Source organism: Haemaphysalis longicornis, unplaced genomic scaffold, assembly GCF_048455015.1.
Source record: "Haemaphysalis longicornis isolate Haplotype H1 unplaced genomic scaffold, Haemaphysalis longicornis Haplotype H1 scaffold_5, whole genome shotgun sequence".
NCBI classification, from domain to species: domain Eukaryota; kingdom Metazoa; phylum Arthropoda; class Arachnida; order Ixodida; family Ixodidae; genus Haemaphysalis; species Haemaphysalis longicornis.
In genome coordinates, this window is record NW_027526385.1 from 148,828,417 (window position 1) to 148,844,286 (window position 15,870).

Genomic DNA, 15,870 nt, shown 5'->3' on the forward strand with positions numbered 1-15,870 from the left:
AATTCAGGTGCGTATCTCTACGTTTCGTTGTGTCGTCCTTAACTGTAGAGTTGTTGAGGGCGCTAAAGTTAAGGCTTAGCCACATTTTTTCTTTTCCAGGTATACAACACTGTTAGTGAATTTTTGGAATGTTTTATTTCTCTTAGCAGCGTGCTCTGTTTTGATGCAAATTTTCATTTTTTGCCTTGTGCAGGTGTTTGTGGAGGTAATATGCACTCGACAACTGGAGTGATAACAAGTCCATCGTTTCCAGAAAAGTACAAAGCCAACACCCTCTGCCGCTGGAATATATCTGTTGCTGAAACGGAGCAAATTGAGGTGTCCTTCAGCAGCTTAGACCTCGAAAGTTGTGTACGTAAAAAAATTACACGATCTTCCCGTGGGGAACCATTATGAGGATGTGAAGCATCATGGGGGTTCCATGAAGGTTTTATTGTGTTACCGTTATGTGTGTTTCATTTATCGGAGCAGGAATTGGAACGTAGTGTGAACACCCATGTAGAGACAGAGAAATGTAGAGAAATGAAGATACAGCGAAGAGACCGACACCCACGTTACCTGATGGAACACCTCCTGGTTCTCGTCTTTCTTTATTGCGTGGTCATGCTCCTACCCCGCTGCCCGCCCTCTTCGTCCTCTTCTCTTGTTGAGCTGGAAAACGCGTGGCGCTCCCCGCCACAGCTTTCCCGCTGGAAATTCCACACCCTCCTCTAAAGTTTTCAGTTCGTCGTTTCCGTTGACGTTCAGCTTCGCGTGCCTTCGTTGTATTAGTAGCTTCTTCACGTAGTTTTAATGAGTGAAGGACATAAGGCGCGTTCGTAGCACATGCTCCCGTCTCGCTTTGTAACGCAGTGGGAAGAGCGCCACGTACCTCCCGTTTAGGGCAGAGAGCCGTGGGATCGAAACCGGGCGCCGCCTAACTATTTCTTTTTATAGTGGACAGCGCTCACGTCAGCCCAAACGCTAACAGGACTAAAGATACGCGCATGCGCAGTAGAGTGCGGACGGCAGACAACAACGACAACAAGGAAGGGACGGACACAGCCCCGATCATGAGATGCTTCGCATCTAAGAGGAATCACTGATACCCCAATGAGAAATAATAGCATATTTTAAAGTTCGAAAAGCGTAATGAGATAAAAACTATTCTCATATTTTGTTACTTCATGCCAACAAGTTAAAACCATTTCTAACGTTTTCTCAGTTCAAGTTATGACTTTTCTCCGCGTGTGCGTTCAAAGTCCACACGTTTTATGAAAGGTTTGGATAATTGAACTACTGTTTCTTAAAGCAAGGGGCATCCACAACCGCGCTGAGAACACCTCAAGCGACAATGGCGGCCAGGTGCGGTGGCGGTGCTGGCCAAGCAGCCTCCATGTGGTAATCGTGAACAGCGGCCGCAGGCTGCGCTTCACTGTTTATCCGTGTGTGCGGAGGGCATGGGCCTGGATTTTAACATTATGATATATTTAGCTACACATTGTTGCCAAAAAGGTAGGAAAACTTGCGAACTGAATATACACACCCACTGGACTTTATGCAGACAAGGAAATCCACTACCTTCCAGTGTCTCAAATAAACGTTGGCTAGGGAATGCCCTTTTAGAGCTGCCGAACGTGCCGGACTCGGCTGTGTGGTCTTCTACGGTGTCTTTTTTGATATGCAATCCCTGGCCACAAAGCTTTCTCCCAATCATCCCCATCGATTTGTTATCCCAGGAATTCACGAGAAGCGACCGCGCAAGACAGATTTTGTTTTGATTGTACTGACCGTCGAAATTGGGTCTACTGATGACCAATCAACTCAAGATTTGTATAGAATTGGTGAAACATTTTAGTCAAATTTTGGTCTTGAAAGTTGTATCCATTGGTAACTAATATACTCTAAATTCATATTAGAGAAATGCGATTTGTTTCTTTAAGGCTTAAATCACTCTTTCAATGGCTAATGACTTGCGGTGACCACTTTCTAACAGCACATACACCACGCTTTGCCTTAACAACGCGCCTTATTAGGCACGCGGCACGTGCCACACTGCGTCATACATGGGCAGATACAGACAGCTCCGAAATGAGCAGCTTATTTGTTTGATTTTGTGGTTGGGTCTTTGGCTATCAGTTTTCAGTAAAGAGTTCTCGCCCCAGCGTAATTGGCGATATGTATTTGCTTGTTCCAAAGGCTTGGCATCCTCAATATGGTTTGGGAGATTGCGTTGTTCTTCCAGCACATGCCCTACAATCACAGACCCTAGGTAGACAAGCACCGCGCAGAAGTAAACATGTGCACCGTGCCTTTTTTTTCGGGGTCGTCTAAATCGCGCCAGCTGCTCCGCACGTCACGAGCACTTTGATATAAAGATATAAAGTGAAGGTATAAAATTTTGGTAGCAAACCGGCGCTCACGGTCCTGTTCATCAGCTCGAGCCAGCCCGTTTACAGAAGAAAAATTTATTGCACTGTCCCTCAAATCGATTTTGTTAATCAGCACACAGTGTTTTGCTATATATATATATATATTGTAGTGAACGCGATTAGATATGTTCTCCAAAAGCACTGGAGTCGTCCTTACCCGCAATAGGTCGTGTTGTCCAGTGTGAGCAGCGGCATCATCAGTATAAAGTCAGTCAGGAATCCACATCGCCATCGTCTAGAGCTACGGGGTTCGCTCAGACTTTTTCGGTCTGCTCATGGCTGCTTCACTAACCGCGTAGAGCAGTGTTGGAGAGCATATGTGGCACTGCACACGAGACCAGAAACTACCTACAACGAAATTACTCAGGCCTATCGACTTACCCGACGCACGCTCCCGCCGCCCTGCAAAAGATTGAGCAGGGAGCAAGCGGTCATGTATAGGCAACTACAAACAAAGACGGTCCCGACCCCCTACCTTAAGCCCAAGATGTAGCCGGAGACATACCCTGATTCCACCTGTCGGGTGTGTCGCAAAGCCCCAGCAAGACTCGAGCATATCGTCTGGGATTGCCTCGCATACCCGGACGAATCAAACACAAGAAGCTTGCCGCCTGCCTTCCAGGAGGCGGTGCGGACCAAAATCTGCGGACCAGTGCGGATCAAAATCTTCAACTCCAGGCTGTCCAGCGAGTTATCGTGGCGCTGGCCAGGCAGGGTGACCCCTGTGACTCACCGGAGGGCGGAGGGCCCCTAGCCGGTTTGGGTACGTCTGCGGTGACGACTCCGGCCAAATCATGAAGATCTAGCAAAATGATCTTATTCGCAGACCCCAATGCAGTTTTCGCAATCCAATTCCTCATCCGCAATGTTTAACCTCTCGCCTGCAGGAAGACCTTTGGGCAATAAATCATCGTTCAAGTGGTTGAGGAGCCGGGGTCACGCCTTAATCCTGGAACACCGTAGCCGGAAGTTACCCTTGGCCATGAACAACCAACCGAACCAGAGTGCTACGCCCTCATCGGCGACGGTGATGCGCTACGGTGCCATGCAGCCAGATTCTCCATTCTTCAACGGAACTCATAATAACGACGCCGAGGATTGGCTCTCCGTGAAAGAACGCGTGAGCACGCCTAACCGATGTGACGGCGCCATCAAACTGAATAACTACGGCTTCTCACTGAATGGTGTCGCCGTGTTCGCTGATATTGAAACCACCAGCGTGACTGCCGGACGCGCTCTGAGTTCAAGGTAAAATTCGTTGTGGTCTTTGCCCGACCAGTGGTTCGCAAGCTTCGAGTGGAGCAGCGCCTGCGCGTCTGCTTGTCCGAGCACAGCAGGCTGGTGAAAGCTTAACTAGCTTTATTGAAGACATCGTCCACATATGTAAGTCCGTTGACCCATTGGCGGAAGCTCACAAAGTCAAGCACATTTTAAAAGGCATAGATGATGACGCCTCCCAAATGCTTTTGCCCAAGAACTTACGCACGGTTGCCAATGTTGTCAACTTGTGCTTAAGCTTTGATGAGCTTCGGAAGCAACTGGCCCTCACTCGAGGATCTCCTGCACGAGGTGACTGTGGGTTGAGCTTGGCGGCAATTCCTAGAGATTCCGCGTTACTGACGCAAATTAAAGAATTCATGCGTGAGGAAATGGCTCGACAGTTGTCCCTCCTACCCCCCACGACGCAGTCTGTGTCCACGCTAGAGCCTGCCCTCAGAAAGTTCATCCGGGGTCAAACAGCTGAAGTACTCTTGCCGCCGTCCCCGCTGTACGTGCACGTAGCTTCGCCAGTAACTTACGCCGAAGTCACCCCCAGATCATTGCCGCAGTCTGCCGTGACGTTCCAGCCGGCGTTTCTTCGACCTCGGGATATGCCGTCGGTCGTTCCCTAATCTCAGTTTGCGCCGAACACACGAAGCTCATGGCGTACCCCGGACAACCGTCCTATCTGCTTTGCGTGTAGGATGTCTGGGCAGGTTGCTCGCTATGGCCGCCGTTATCTGCCGTCAACGTGGGACTCTGCGCCTGCAGACTTTCATCCATCGCCTCAACTCCATGTTCCGCCACGTTCGCCGTTCCCACCTCGCTCTTCGGATCGCGCCATCTATACTGACGACCGTTCGCCGTCACAACGCCGTCGCTTGCTCTACCGGATACGGTGCCGTCCCGATTCCACAGATATGGCAAACTAGCCGCCACAGTTCCTGAGGCGCGAACTGTGTCCATGTAGAAAGGTCCAAGGCTTCATCTCCTTCCATCTTCTACCAATGTCATCGAAGTAAATGTTCAAGGCGTTCACACATTGGCTCTGGTGGACACAGGAGCCGCTGTTTGCGTTATTCACGCTGATCTCATGCGTTCTCTACGCAAAGTAAAGGCGCCCATGGATGGACTATCGCTCCGAACCGCACGTGCACAAGCCGTCGAGGCAATGGCAGTATGCATGGCTCGAGTCGTTATTCAGCACGTCGTGTACCATATTGAGTTCAAAGCGCTTCCAGCTTGCTGCCACGAAGTAATTTTAGGAAATAATACCCTTGACAAGGTAGCGGCCTCAGATGTCTTCTATCTGGTGACCATCATCATAGCCCCATTCTTTCCTATATATATATATATATATATATATATATATATATATATATATATATATATATATATATATATATATATATATATATATATATATATAAATATATATATATATATCAAAGTTGCAGTCCTCATTGCCAGTGCTGTTTGGCGTTTTTAGCAGTGTTTTATAGTGCCGAATGAGGTATGATTGCCTTTTTTTTATGCAGAAATAAATAATTGAAAATTCAAGTCGAGAAAAAATGCGCCGTTTTTTCCGGAAGCGGGAATCGAACCCACAACCTCCGCATAACGCGTGCGGTGCTCTACCATTGAGCTAGTTCCGCTAGTTGACCGGGCTCTGAGCAGTCGTAAATACAAAACCCCGCGGTATAGTCGAGAGAGGAGTCGCCGCGGAACTAGCTCAATGGTAGAGCACCGCACGCGTTATGCGGAGGTTGTGGGTTCGATTCCCGCTTCCGGAAAAAACGGCGCATTTTTTCTCGACTTGAATTTTCAATTATTTATTCCTGCATAAAAAAAAAGGCAATCATACCTCATTCGGCACTATAAAACACTGCTAAAAACGCCAAACAGCACTGGCAATGAGGACTGCAACTTTCATATTAGTCCTTACGGAATACCTCGTCCCGTACGTCTCTGTTCTACAATATATATATATATATATATATATATATATATATATATATATATATATATATATATATATATAGGCTGTGCAGTCAAGAAAACCTCGGAAAGCAATAGGGAGGTTGTGTTCGGTCATAGAAATAGATGAATAATTTTTTGATTCAGAAGGAAAGTGGTGAAAAAATGCTCGCCGGGTGGGATCCGAACCCACGACCTCCAGAATACCGGTCTGGTGCGATAACCACTACGCTACCGGCGGGGCTGTTTCCCCACCACTTTCTCGGGTATTTATGTTAAGGTATTTTTGTTTCCTGCACTTTGGGGTGGTAGCCAGCGCCACTCGGACTACTGGGGGTGAAGGGGACCTTCTTTTTAACCCCCGGGCCTTGACTCGAGTGTCTACGACATGTCGAGAGTGGTCGACCAGCGTTGAACCCTCTTATGCTACCTTTGGCAGACTGCCAGTACAGAGTCCCTCGCTAAGCATGTAGCGAATCAGAAATGGGAAATGAGGGGCTCGGTGAAATAAGGGTTGGCAGTCAAGAAAACCTCGGAAAGCAAAGGGGAGGTTGTGTTGGGTCATAGAAATAGATGAAGAATTTTTTGAGTCAGGAATAAAGCGCTGAAAAATCGCACCAGACCGGTATTCTTTAGGTCCTGGGTTTGGATCCCACCCGGAGGGCATTTTCCACCACTTTCTTTGTGACTCAAAAAATTCTTCATCTATTTCTATGACCCAAGACAACCTCCCCTTTGCTTTCCGAGGTTTTCTTGACTGCCAACCCTTATTTTCTGTCTTATTTCACCGAGCCCCTCATTTCCCTTTTCTGATTCGCTATATATATATATATATATATATATATATATATTGTGTGTGGTTAGCAAAATAAATGGCAAGGAAGGAACGCCGGCAGTCAGCAACGCTGAGGGAGGCATTGAACCAGGATCGTTACCCCCTTTTTTACTGTGATTTGTAAGGTTCACTGTCCAACCTTATGTAGGCGAAAAAGTGAAGATCAACAGGCGTCCTCAGTGCAGGCTAAACCCCCGTGTTCGAAATAGATCTCGGATGCCTTTCCAAGATGAAATTCTTATCAGTAGCAGGCATTCAAACAGGAAGTCCTGGTGCTAAAGAAAAGTGCGCACGCGAAGCTCCTGCAGATATCGTATTTCCAATTACGACCATAAATTGTTACTAGCAAAAAGTTTTCTACCTCTGCTTTCGGGACAGTGGAGAGTTCCAAAGCGTTTATTCTTTTTGTTGCAGACAAACTGCTCTTGCGACTACGTCCGGACATACGCCAGATATACCGATGACCTGATATGGTATAATGGGCTATTCTGCGGTAAAGCTCCGCCCAGTGCCTACACTTCGTATGAGAACCACCTTGTACTGGAATTTAAAACAGACAGCGGTTTACAGGGCTCGGGATTCTCCGCCGCCTACACAAAAAGTGAGTTGAATTATTCTTTCCCGCTTGATGGCAGAGCGGTTTTTGTAGAAGTACTTATTGTCCACTCACAAAGAAAAAAAAGCACACGTACTTGCGTATGTACCCCATACGCATGTACCCCATACGTACTTGCGTATGTACTTGTGTATGTACCCCAAGACGTCGCTGATTGTCACCCTGGCGAAAACAAAAACGTCGAACTTCGTTTACATCCCGCGTTAATTGGTGTATTTTCCCACAATTTGCCTCTAATAAGGGTAAAGACAGAACTGCAGGGACCTCCCAATTTCAATGCCTACAGCCCTGGAATCCCAATTACAGCATATATCTGAATATTGCATCAGATTACGTTTGACGCAGAAATACAGCGTACGCGCAGAAACTAGAACACGGTAGGTGAGTGAGTGAGTGAGTGAGTGAGTGAGTGAGTGAGTGAGTGAGTGAGTGAGTGAGTGAGTGAGTGAGTGAGTGAGTGAGTGAATAAACTTTATTTAGACGGGTTTCAGGCGCTTATGGTTGGGCGCCCGCCCGGTTTAGGGCCTCCTCTAGTCCGAGAAGCCCTGGTCGGCGCTAGCTGCCCTGGCACTCTTCACCAGGCTACCATGGAGCTGCAGAAGCACGGTGGTATGTGACGCTGAAAAAAACCGGTTTATTCCAACCAGCCGCGTTTCTTGTCATTTAGGGAGCAGTGGAATATTTTGGGGAAAACGAAAAGCAATGGAAAAACACCAAGAGGAGCACAGCAACGCGAGAAAGGTGTTGAAAACCAGTGAATAACTCTAGAACACGGCCCCTGCAGTCTGATCTCTAGAAATGCTTGCGGGAGGGCACACGTCCTCAACATAGCCCACACTCATGACAATTGTCCTGCACTTCACCAAAACGTCATGGTCGTTCGCAGTATTGCAGCGACGTGATCGACGCAGATGCTGGAAAATATTACTCTTTAAAGGGACGATTTGTATGCCTCGGTTATGGTGTTCAGTGTCACGCCAAAACGCCCTGCTGGAAAAGCCAATTTACACGATGAGTTTCATAAAACTATGGTAACGGCAATTGAAGGTACATCAAGCAACTGTCCGGTTACGCTTTTCCGACACAGTCGAAGCAGCTTCGTGTTTTGCCATTTTTTCTTGAGAAAGGGTCTTTGATTTCGATGCGGCATGGATAGAATATTACGAATAGCTGCCCACGAGTGAAGACGATATTAGAGAGTTTTAGCTGACCGTTTTTGACGCTCCGCTATGCTCTCGACGTCCCGCTCAGCACAACCGAAGCGTCAGCAGCGGAAAGGCTTTTAGCTAAGCGATAACCGTATCTTCCTCAACCGGGAATGATTCGCGTGACTGGTCGTTTCGCGTGCGCTTGTAAACCAGAACTTCATCCTCAAGGAAACATAAGAATTGGTATTTGACAGCCCAAACAAAGAAAAATACCGTGTTTGTTGGCCTCATTTAACCTTTGTTTTATAATGTTCTCGCTGACGTAGTATGATTTTTATTAAATTACAATAAAGAAGCCGATAAACCTTGGAATAGCCAAGCCAAGGCTGCATTTCTCGGCGCTGCATAGAAGCAGCTCCGCGCTTCGGTCGCCGTTTTTCGCTTCCGTTCTAAAGATCTTTGAGGTGTGTGGCACCATCGCCTATTCGGAAGCGCTTTCGCGGCTTCGTCGCTCGTGTTTCAAATGAAGAAACGAAGTTCGCTGTAGCGTGCTCGCACCGCGGGGGCAGCCATGTTAAAATTCCGCACGGTAGCGTAAGCTGCCGCGACGGTCCGCTAAGAGGCCCCGGTTAGCGGAGCGGGGCCACGCTCCGGTATCTCCAGTAGCGCGCTAGCGCGCCACGCATGCGCAATGGCGGTCCCGCTTGCTATCGGAGCGGAGCGGACCGTCAGAAACGGTCAGCTAAAACTCTCTATTGTCACGAAGCAAGGACGACGCAGTTGTCTTGAAGGAGAAACAAGTTTATTGGAGCGAACTTGTGCTCCCCTAACAACTCAAAAGAATACAGAGGCGGCGAAGCAGCGGTCAACAAAGTGACTTGCGTCGGCGAGCGTCGCAAAATCGAATGCCGCGGCGTATGCTGTGCAGGCTTTTATCTTTTGGCACGAGAGTTTCTGGAACCGTCGATTCCCATCCAGAACATTGTAGATCACAGAAGATTATTCTGGGCTAGCGGCGTTAGGGCGAAACACTCTGCTTATCTGGATGACATAGCCCGTGCGGCATAAAAATAAAGAATGGAACACGCGCTTCGCATGGGACACAGATAACAGAGCCGGGCGCGGCCGCGCAATAAAAACAAACAATAAATAAACAAACCCGTACATGGTTCGCGGTAATATTGTTTATATGTAATGCAAGTGACTGTCCTAAAGCAAGTTCATCGTGACCAAGAATTTAACATTTAGAACACTACTTAGCACCGGCCACGTTGTATGTGAAGTCATCAGCTAATCAAAACGAGTCCATATTATAATTTCACCAATTTTTGGGTGTGTTAGGGTATTTTAGTGTCAATATGTTGTACCTCTGATAAAGCTACATCTGCATCCATCCAAAACCAGATCCAGATACAGTGGAACCCCGGTGATACGTCCCCCGGACTTACGACGACCCGCTTTTTACGACGGATCACCGCAGTTCTTGGAAACTCCCATTGAAACAATGCATTAAAATCCCGATGATATGACGCTCGGGTGCACCCGTTCCGCGTCATACGACGGACCCTCGTGCTGATAAACCGGTGCTTTTCCCGTATTTTACACCGCTTCGCCGCCTCGTCCCGACCTTCTGTATTCTTAACCGCCATTTGACGCTGCTTTATGTGTAAAGTTCCGCAGGCGGGCCAGACCATTTACTGAACATACGCAAGCAATCAGGCGGGTAGTCGTCAGCGGGATTTAACTTGCGACGGCCCCCGGGGCTGCAGTACGCCAACGCGCCAACCGCTACAAGTCGAGGTTAACGTGGCTGGGGGACGGTGTATTTGAAACTACCGCCAAGCCGCCGACGAACGCGAAAACACATAGGACGCAACCCCACGGCGATGACCGAACAGCCGCTTTCCCCGCCCAGTCGATCCAAGTTTCTTCCTTTGACGATGGTCTTTCTCACTCTATCTCTGCTCGTTGCTTATCAGAGTGTTTGAAACCCGCGTTGTGATTCCGATTTTTTCTTTGCTAGAGCGCCTAAATTCACTCGCGTCCGCCGTAAGGGTGTAGACACGCACCCGTTGGCCCCGCCATTGAGGGTCACTCGTTGGCCACCGCAGCAAGTAACTGTAGCAAAGCCGCGTCGTAATTTTTGGCCGCAACACGGTTTACTCGTTAAGTTTGAATCACCTTACCTATTTCACGCGTCTGGGTCTTGTGAGAAACAAAAGAACTGCAGTCAAACCCGATTATAATCAACCCAGATAGAGCGAATTATGCTATATATCGAACAAAAAAAGATCAGTTACGAGAATACACGAGGAACATATTCCTTATAACGAAGTTCACATCTGATATATCGAACTTGGCGCGCCTAGAATTGCCGCCAAAATGCATGGTCTCGGAGCGGCGATCGAGGGGTGGATTGGCTGCAACGAAGATTTTGAACCTCCTATAGAGCGACGTGACTCCCGGCACTTTCCCTAACTGTTGAAGACGCGACTCACTCACGATTAAACCCTCCCAGTCAGTGAGTCCGGACCTTGATAGAAGCATTGGATAACTGTAAGAAGAGGCCGCCAAAAGTGTCCTTCGAGGATTGACTCAGTGTCTACGACGACGTTGCCCTCAATGAGCCCCTCGGACGCCGACATCGTCGCCGATGTCATGGCTGCTGGCGCTGCTGGAAGCACCGAAGGGGCGAGGGATGTCGCGAGCGGAAGCAGTCCGATGCTTAATGAAGCGGTTTCGGCAGTCAATGTGCTCCACCAGTAATGCTTCGGTATTGAAGGACACGAACTGCAACTGATAGAAATGATGTCTTATATAGAGAATGCTGTGCTAGTTGACGCCACCAAAACGAAAGTGAAAACAAGAATCACCCCTTTTGGGGAAAGTAGGCAGTTACAGTGGAAAGTAGCTTTATTGCTTGCAACAAAGATAATTTTCTGTATGGTAATGAGACATTTTATTATGTTCGTTTCTACATGCGGGGATGGCAGAGGGAGGGGGGTGGGGGTAAGGTGGTTTCGCGTACTGTGAACTAGTAACGAAAAAAAATTCCCCCGCACCTCCCCGAGGGGGATTGTGAGGATGCAGAAATGCGAAGGTCGAACGCAGCGTCCTCGGGTACCATGCGAGGAAGGCACCGCACAACCTTCGATACGTCGATGGCCACGTTCACCGCCTGTCCCTTGATTCCAAACTGCCCGTTGCCTCGAGTCAGCCGCCTAATGCTCTTGAAAGGGAGTCGAGGCGCGATGAGGCGCTCTTCGACCGGGTTCAAATCGGGAAGATGCGCCGGCCGAGGAGGATAACGGTAGCCGAAACTCACGCAGCCCTCCTCTTCTCAGCTTTGTCTTCTTCTCCTTCTTCTTCTTCAGCGGTTCCCCTACGGGAAGATGACGATGGTGGTTGAACGCGAAGCTATCTCGTGATGGATTGTTTGGTTGGCCAATCCCTAGAGGCATCATGCCACAATCATCATCAGACGCGCTGCGCCGCTCTTCGACCGGGTTCAGATCGGGAAGATGCGCTGGCCGAGGAGGATAACCGTAGCCAAAACTCACGCAGCCCTCCTCTTCGCAGTTTTGTCTTCTTCTCCTTCTTCTTCTTCAGCGGTTCCCCTACGGGAAGATGACGATGGTGGTTGAACGCGAAGCTATCTCGTGATGGATTGTTTGGTTGGCCAATCCCTAGGGGCATCATGCGACAATCATCATCAGACGCGCTGCGCACGCGTGCCAAGGGACGCCCGACAACCCCCGACTATAATGCATTTCTGAATAAAACTCGTTATTGGCGGTTTTGGATATTTCGAACTATTGGATATACCGAACTAATCGTGACGCATATTGCTGTTCGCTGTAACCGGGTTTCACTGTATGTGTTAAGAGCTATGACTCAATACCGACGCCACGGGACCGTTTAAAGGGCTATCCACCATGTACGGCAATGCCATTTTGTTCATTTCCGCCTTCTACGATCGTTCGTTTCGCTTGGCCTTGGCATTTTCACACTCGGCTTTTCCCCTGTCAATTTTCTCGACCATGTCGGCCTTATCTTGTGCGCGCAAGCGGCGCTGATAGCGGCATTGGCGGGCTATAATAGCGCCGAACGGCACGTGTGTCGCGTAGCGCGTGGCGCTTGGCTTGCGGGGCAGCTGGACGCCATGAGGGGAGGGGGCGCAACATATGCGTTGTTATTTTTTTACTTTGGCTTTCAGCTAAAGGTTCACAAACCACACGAGAACGCGCCAAATATAGTAGTTTAATTAAGTTATTTGCCCACCCGCCGCGTGAGACCGTCTGCTAGGCCGGCCTTTGCCCGCACACCCGTCGTACGACACCCCGGTCATACGACAGTTTCTCCCGGTCCCTTGAAAGTCGAATTATCGGGGTCCCACTGTAGTAAATGCTTTTTAATAAACACATTTGAAGGGGCTTCAAGCCTGCTCCCGCAAAAAATCATGGAAAGAGAATCAGCAAACAAGGGAAGCCCGGTAGGAAAGAACGCGAGTAAGTATCCAGCACAACGGGCCTTTTTAACACGCCCCGTAGTTAGTGCTTTGGACATATTGGCATGTATGCTTGAGATTCCTTGAGAGCCCCTTATCCTCGTGCTGCGTTGTGTTTTTTGTTTTCGAGTGGGAAACGCTTTTTTTACGCGAATCATCTTTACACTTAAGTGAAATTACTCAAAACAGGTCTATAAAACCAGTTCACCTGTTTCACGTAAATGTTCAGGAAGAAAATAAAGGGTGACATGGAATCTACTGTGCCACCCAGCTCTGCCAAACAAATAATGAGAAGACAAACCAAACCATGCCAGAAGAAAGTTTTGCATGTCACCGACACTACCAAAACCTCTCGGGCGAGAGCAATCGGGGGAACCCCAGACTAGAACGGCGGAGGGGTTGTAAGGCAAGCGTTGCTCATCGGCAAGGAAACACTTCGTCTCCTCCTGCTCTCGGTCAAAATATGATGGTGGGAGTGTGGCTTGGGTACACCTCACAAGTGTACGGTGCTTACGTTACAGAAAGAAGTTGGGTGGACCTTATTGGCAAATACCTGGATCATGTACCTCCGGGAGATGTCTGCAGCTGAATCTGAAGTTGCAGAAGCTAGGATAAGTCCAATAAAGGGGCCCAGATTCTAAGCTTTTCACAACGGGCAATCTAGCGACGACAGCCTTTGTGTTCCGAATGTTTCCAGTTAGATGCCAGTGAACTAAACATGGGGTTGATCTCGCAGTAAGCGTGATTTGGATCAGCTTGATGGGCTTCAACATCACGCAACGGCTCTTGGTTTCCTGCGCACGTTTTGTGCATGCGAAGTCTTCAAAATTCCGTTGCGCAATGGAGACACGCCCTTACTCACCACACGCTTTTATGCCTTACCAACAAAGGAAGTCCCCAGCTAAGAATTGATTTTGCATATCACTTCTCACGTTGTGCTTTAAAAAATGGCTGAAGGAGTGTCCGTTCAATTCCGTGTATATTATCCTAAGAAAGACAAAAAAAAAACAATTTTCGAACGATTAGTATCAATCGTCCTTTAAATACTTTTTTATCCAGAAACAACAAATGCGGTTTGATGACCCAATAAAATTTCAATGACGGTGTGCAACGACGTAAAACCTACAGCCAGCAGTGCGAAATTAGCTGAATAGCGTCCAAATATTTCCAGGTACATTTTGTAGCGCTAGTTGCTTTCCCGTAAAGAAAAGGAGTTAATGTTTTCTGTTTACTGCTATAAAGGTGGATAATTCTATCGCTACAAAAACCTGCCACAAGCATTGCCCAGCCTGCCCCTAGAGACAGCGTGATTTTCAGCGTGTTCCAGATTTACGTTCTAGCGCATCGCACACCAAGAGAACATCGAATTCTAACACTGGCTTGATACCAATGCTTCTGCGCACGGCTTGTTTTGGTTTTCGGAGCACTGCTCGTTCTATTCCGCGTTCGATGTAACCGGTTTGCCGTCCGGCGTCTGTCAGGGTCCACTTTTAGCTGGGATAATAATCAGACAAGCACTAATCGCGGGACTCCTGCGCCGCTCCGTTTTCCGCAATGGGGGGACATGCTGTCTCCAGGGTAAATTTGAAAATGTGCGCCACTAATTGCACACTTTCAAACAGGTAGCATTCCAATCTTCGACAGCCTCTCCACCTTTTGCTTCTCGTTCGGTATAGTCTATGGCAAGTGTTTTCTTAACAAAATAAAATAATTGCGCAAAAAATGGGGAAACACGGACGAAGTGGGGACAGACACACACGCGCAAACTTCCAACTAGATATAATTGTGCTACTGTGCCAACCTTGAAAACTTTACAAAGGAGGATCGCGCCTGCGTAAGCATAAAGAGGGATTAAACGCCCGTCGATGCGGCCACCAAGAAAACCAATCCTTTTTCGGTGAGAGCAAGCGACGGTGTGCTGTCACATCTATCTCCGAGCCTTGCTATCGCCTAAGCTTCCGTGATTTCTCGCAAACTTTGCGTCCTGAGGTCGCTTAGTTGCTGTTATCTTCCTTTGGGAATTTCCTACAGGAAACTAGTTCTTCTGTTTGTTTGCAGCCCTTCGGAGTACCGTAATTACCCTATTCTAACGCGCACCTTTTTTCCGGAAAAATTGGTCGAAAAATCGCATACGCCTTAGAATCGGATACGAAACCGAAACTGCCGAAACAACGGAAATTTCGTCTCGCCCATCGCCATCACAAGATGGCGCCAAAGCTTTCAGCAACAATGTTTCGGACGCAGGAAGCATAAGCGCCCAGTCTTTTCTATCGGCGTTCACACAAATCGTCAAATCGTTCCACTTGCGCGCTTGATAATAGCAATGGCAGCAGCGGCTCTCGCGCGTTCAAAACGAGTGGTCGGCTGAAGCGTGCGCCTCTGGAGAAGTTCGCAGGGTGGGCGTGCGAGGCGTGGGCCACGATCCAATCGACCATGGTTGAACGTTAGTTCAGAAGTGTGGCATCGCGAACGCGCTTGACGGCACCAAGGACGAGATGTTGTGGTCAGCGAAGAGCGACGAAGAGGGAGATGGGTGAGATTACTTCGAGAAATAGCTCGCCCGCTTATCTCGCATTCGTTTTTCTTGCTCACAAAGTTTCGTGCGCGTTACAACCGGAAGTGCAAGTTTTTTCGGTTTTTTTTTGCCAGGAAAATAAAGTTCGCGTTAGAATTGGGGGCGCGTTAGAATCGGGTAATTACGGTAATATATCTTTAGTAGTGTTTCTTCGTGTACCAGCAAAAGTTTCACTTGGATGCTAAAATTTTGTTACCTTTGATCACTTCACTGAAAAAAACGTATCTACTGTGCTTTTTTTATGTTGAATACAAAGTACATTAGTATAAACCTGAAATCGGTTCACAAAGCTGCCGGAGGTTCCTAAAAATGTTTTCCTAAGCAAGAAAATGAACGCCGCGAAATACACAAAACTCTCGTCACATATCTTCCTTGAAAATAAAGCATACCGTCGGACCTTCGCGACTTCCACATGATCGGTTGTGACAAGAGCGAATACAAGTGGATCATCCGGGTAACACAAAAGGTACCGCAAAATTATTCGGTTTTCTGTTTGGGTAACATCGTCCTTGACGGAAAGCGGTAAATTTTCCCGGCCTTT

The 15,870-nt window shown here is 48.1% G+C and overlaps 1 protein-coding gene across 2 annotated transcripts in view; it reads left to right on the top strand.

The window, feature by feature from the left end:
• LOC144138732 (uncharacterized) overlaps positions 1 to 15,870 on the top strand; it is a 170,743-nt gene that overhangs the window by 9,279 nt on the left and 145,594 nt on the right. For both annotated transcript variants that reach the window (XM_077671152.1, XM_077671150.1), the window contains exons 3-4: positions 194 to 351; positions 6,898 to 7,084. In XM_077671152.1, the coding sequence (XP_077527278.1) occupies positions 194 to 351; positions 6,898 to 7,084 (345 nt within the window). The remainder of the gene's footprint in view (positions 1 to 193; positions 352 to 6,897; positions 7,085 to 15,870) is intronic.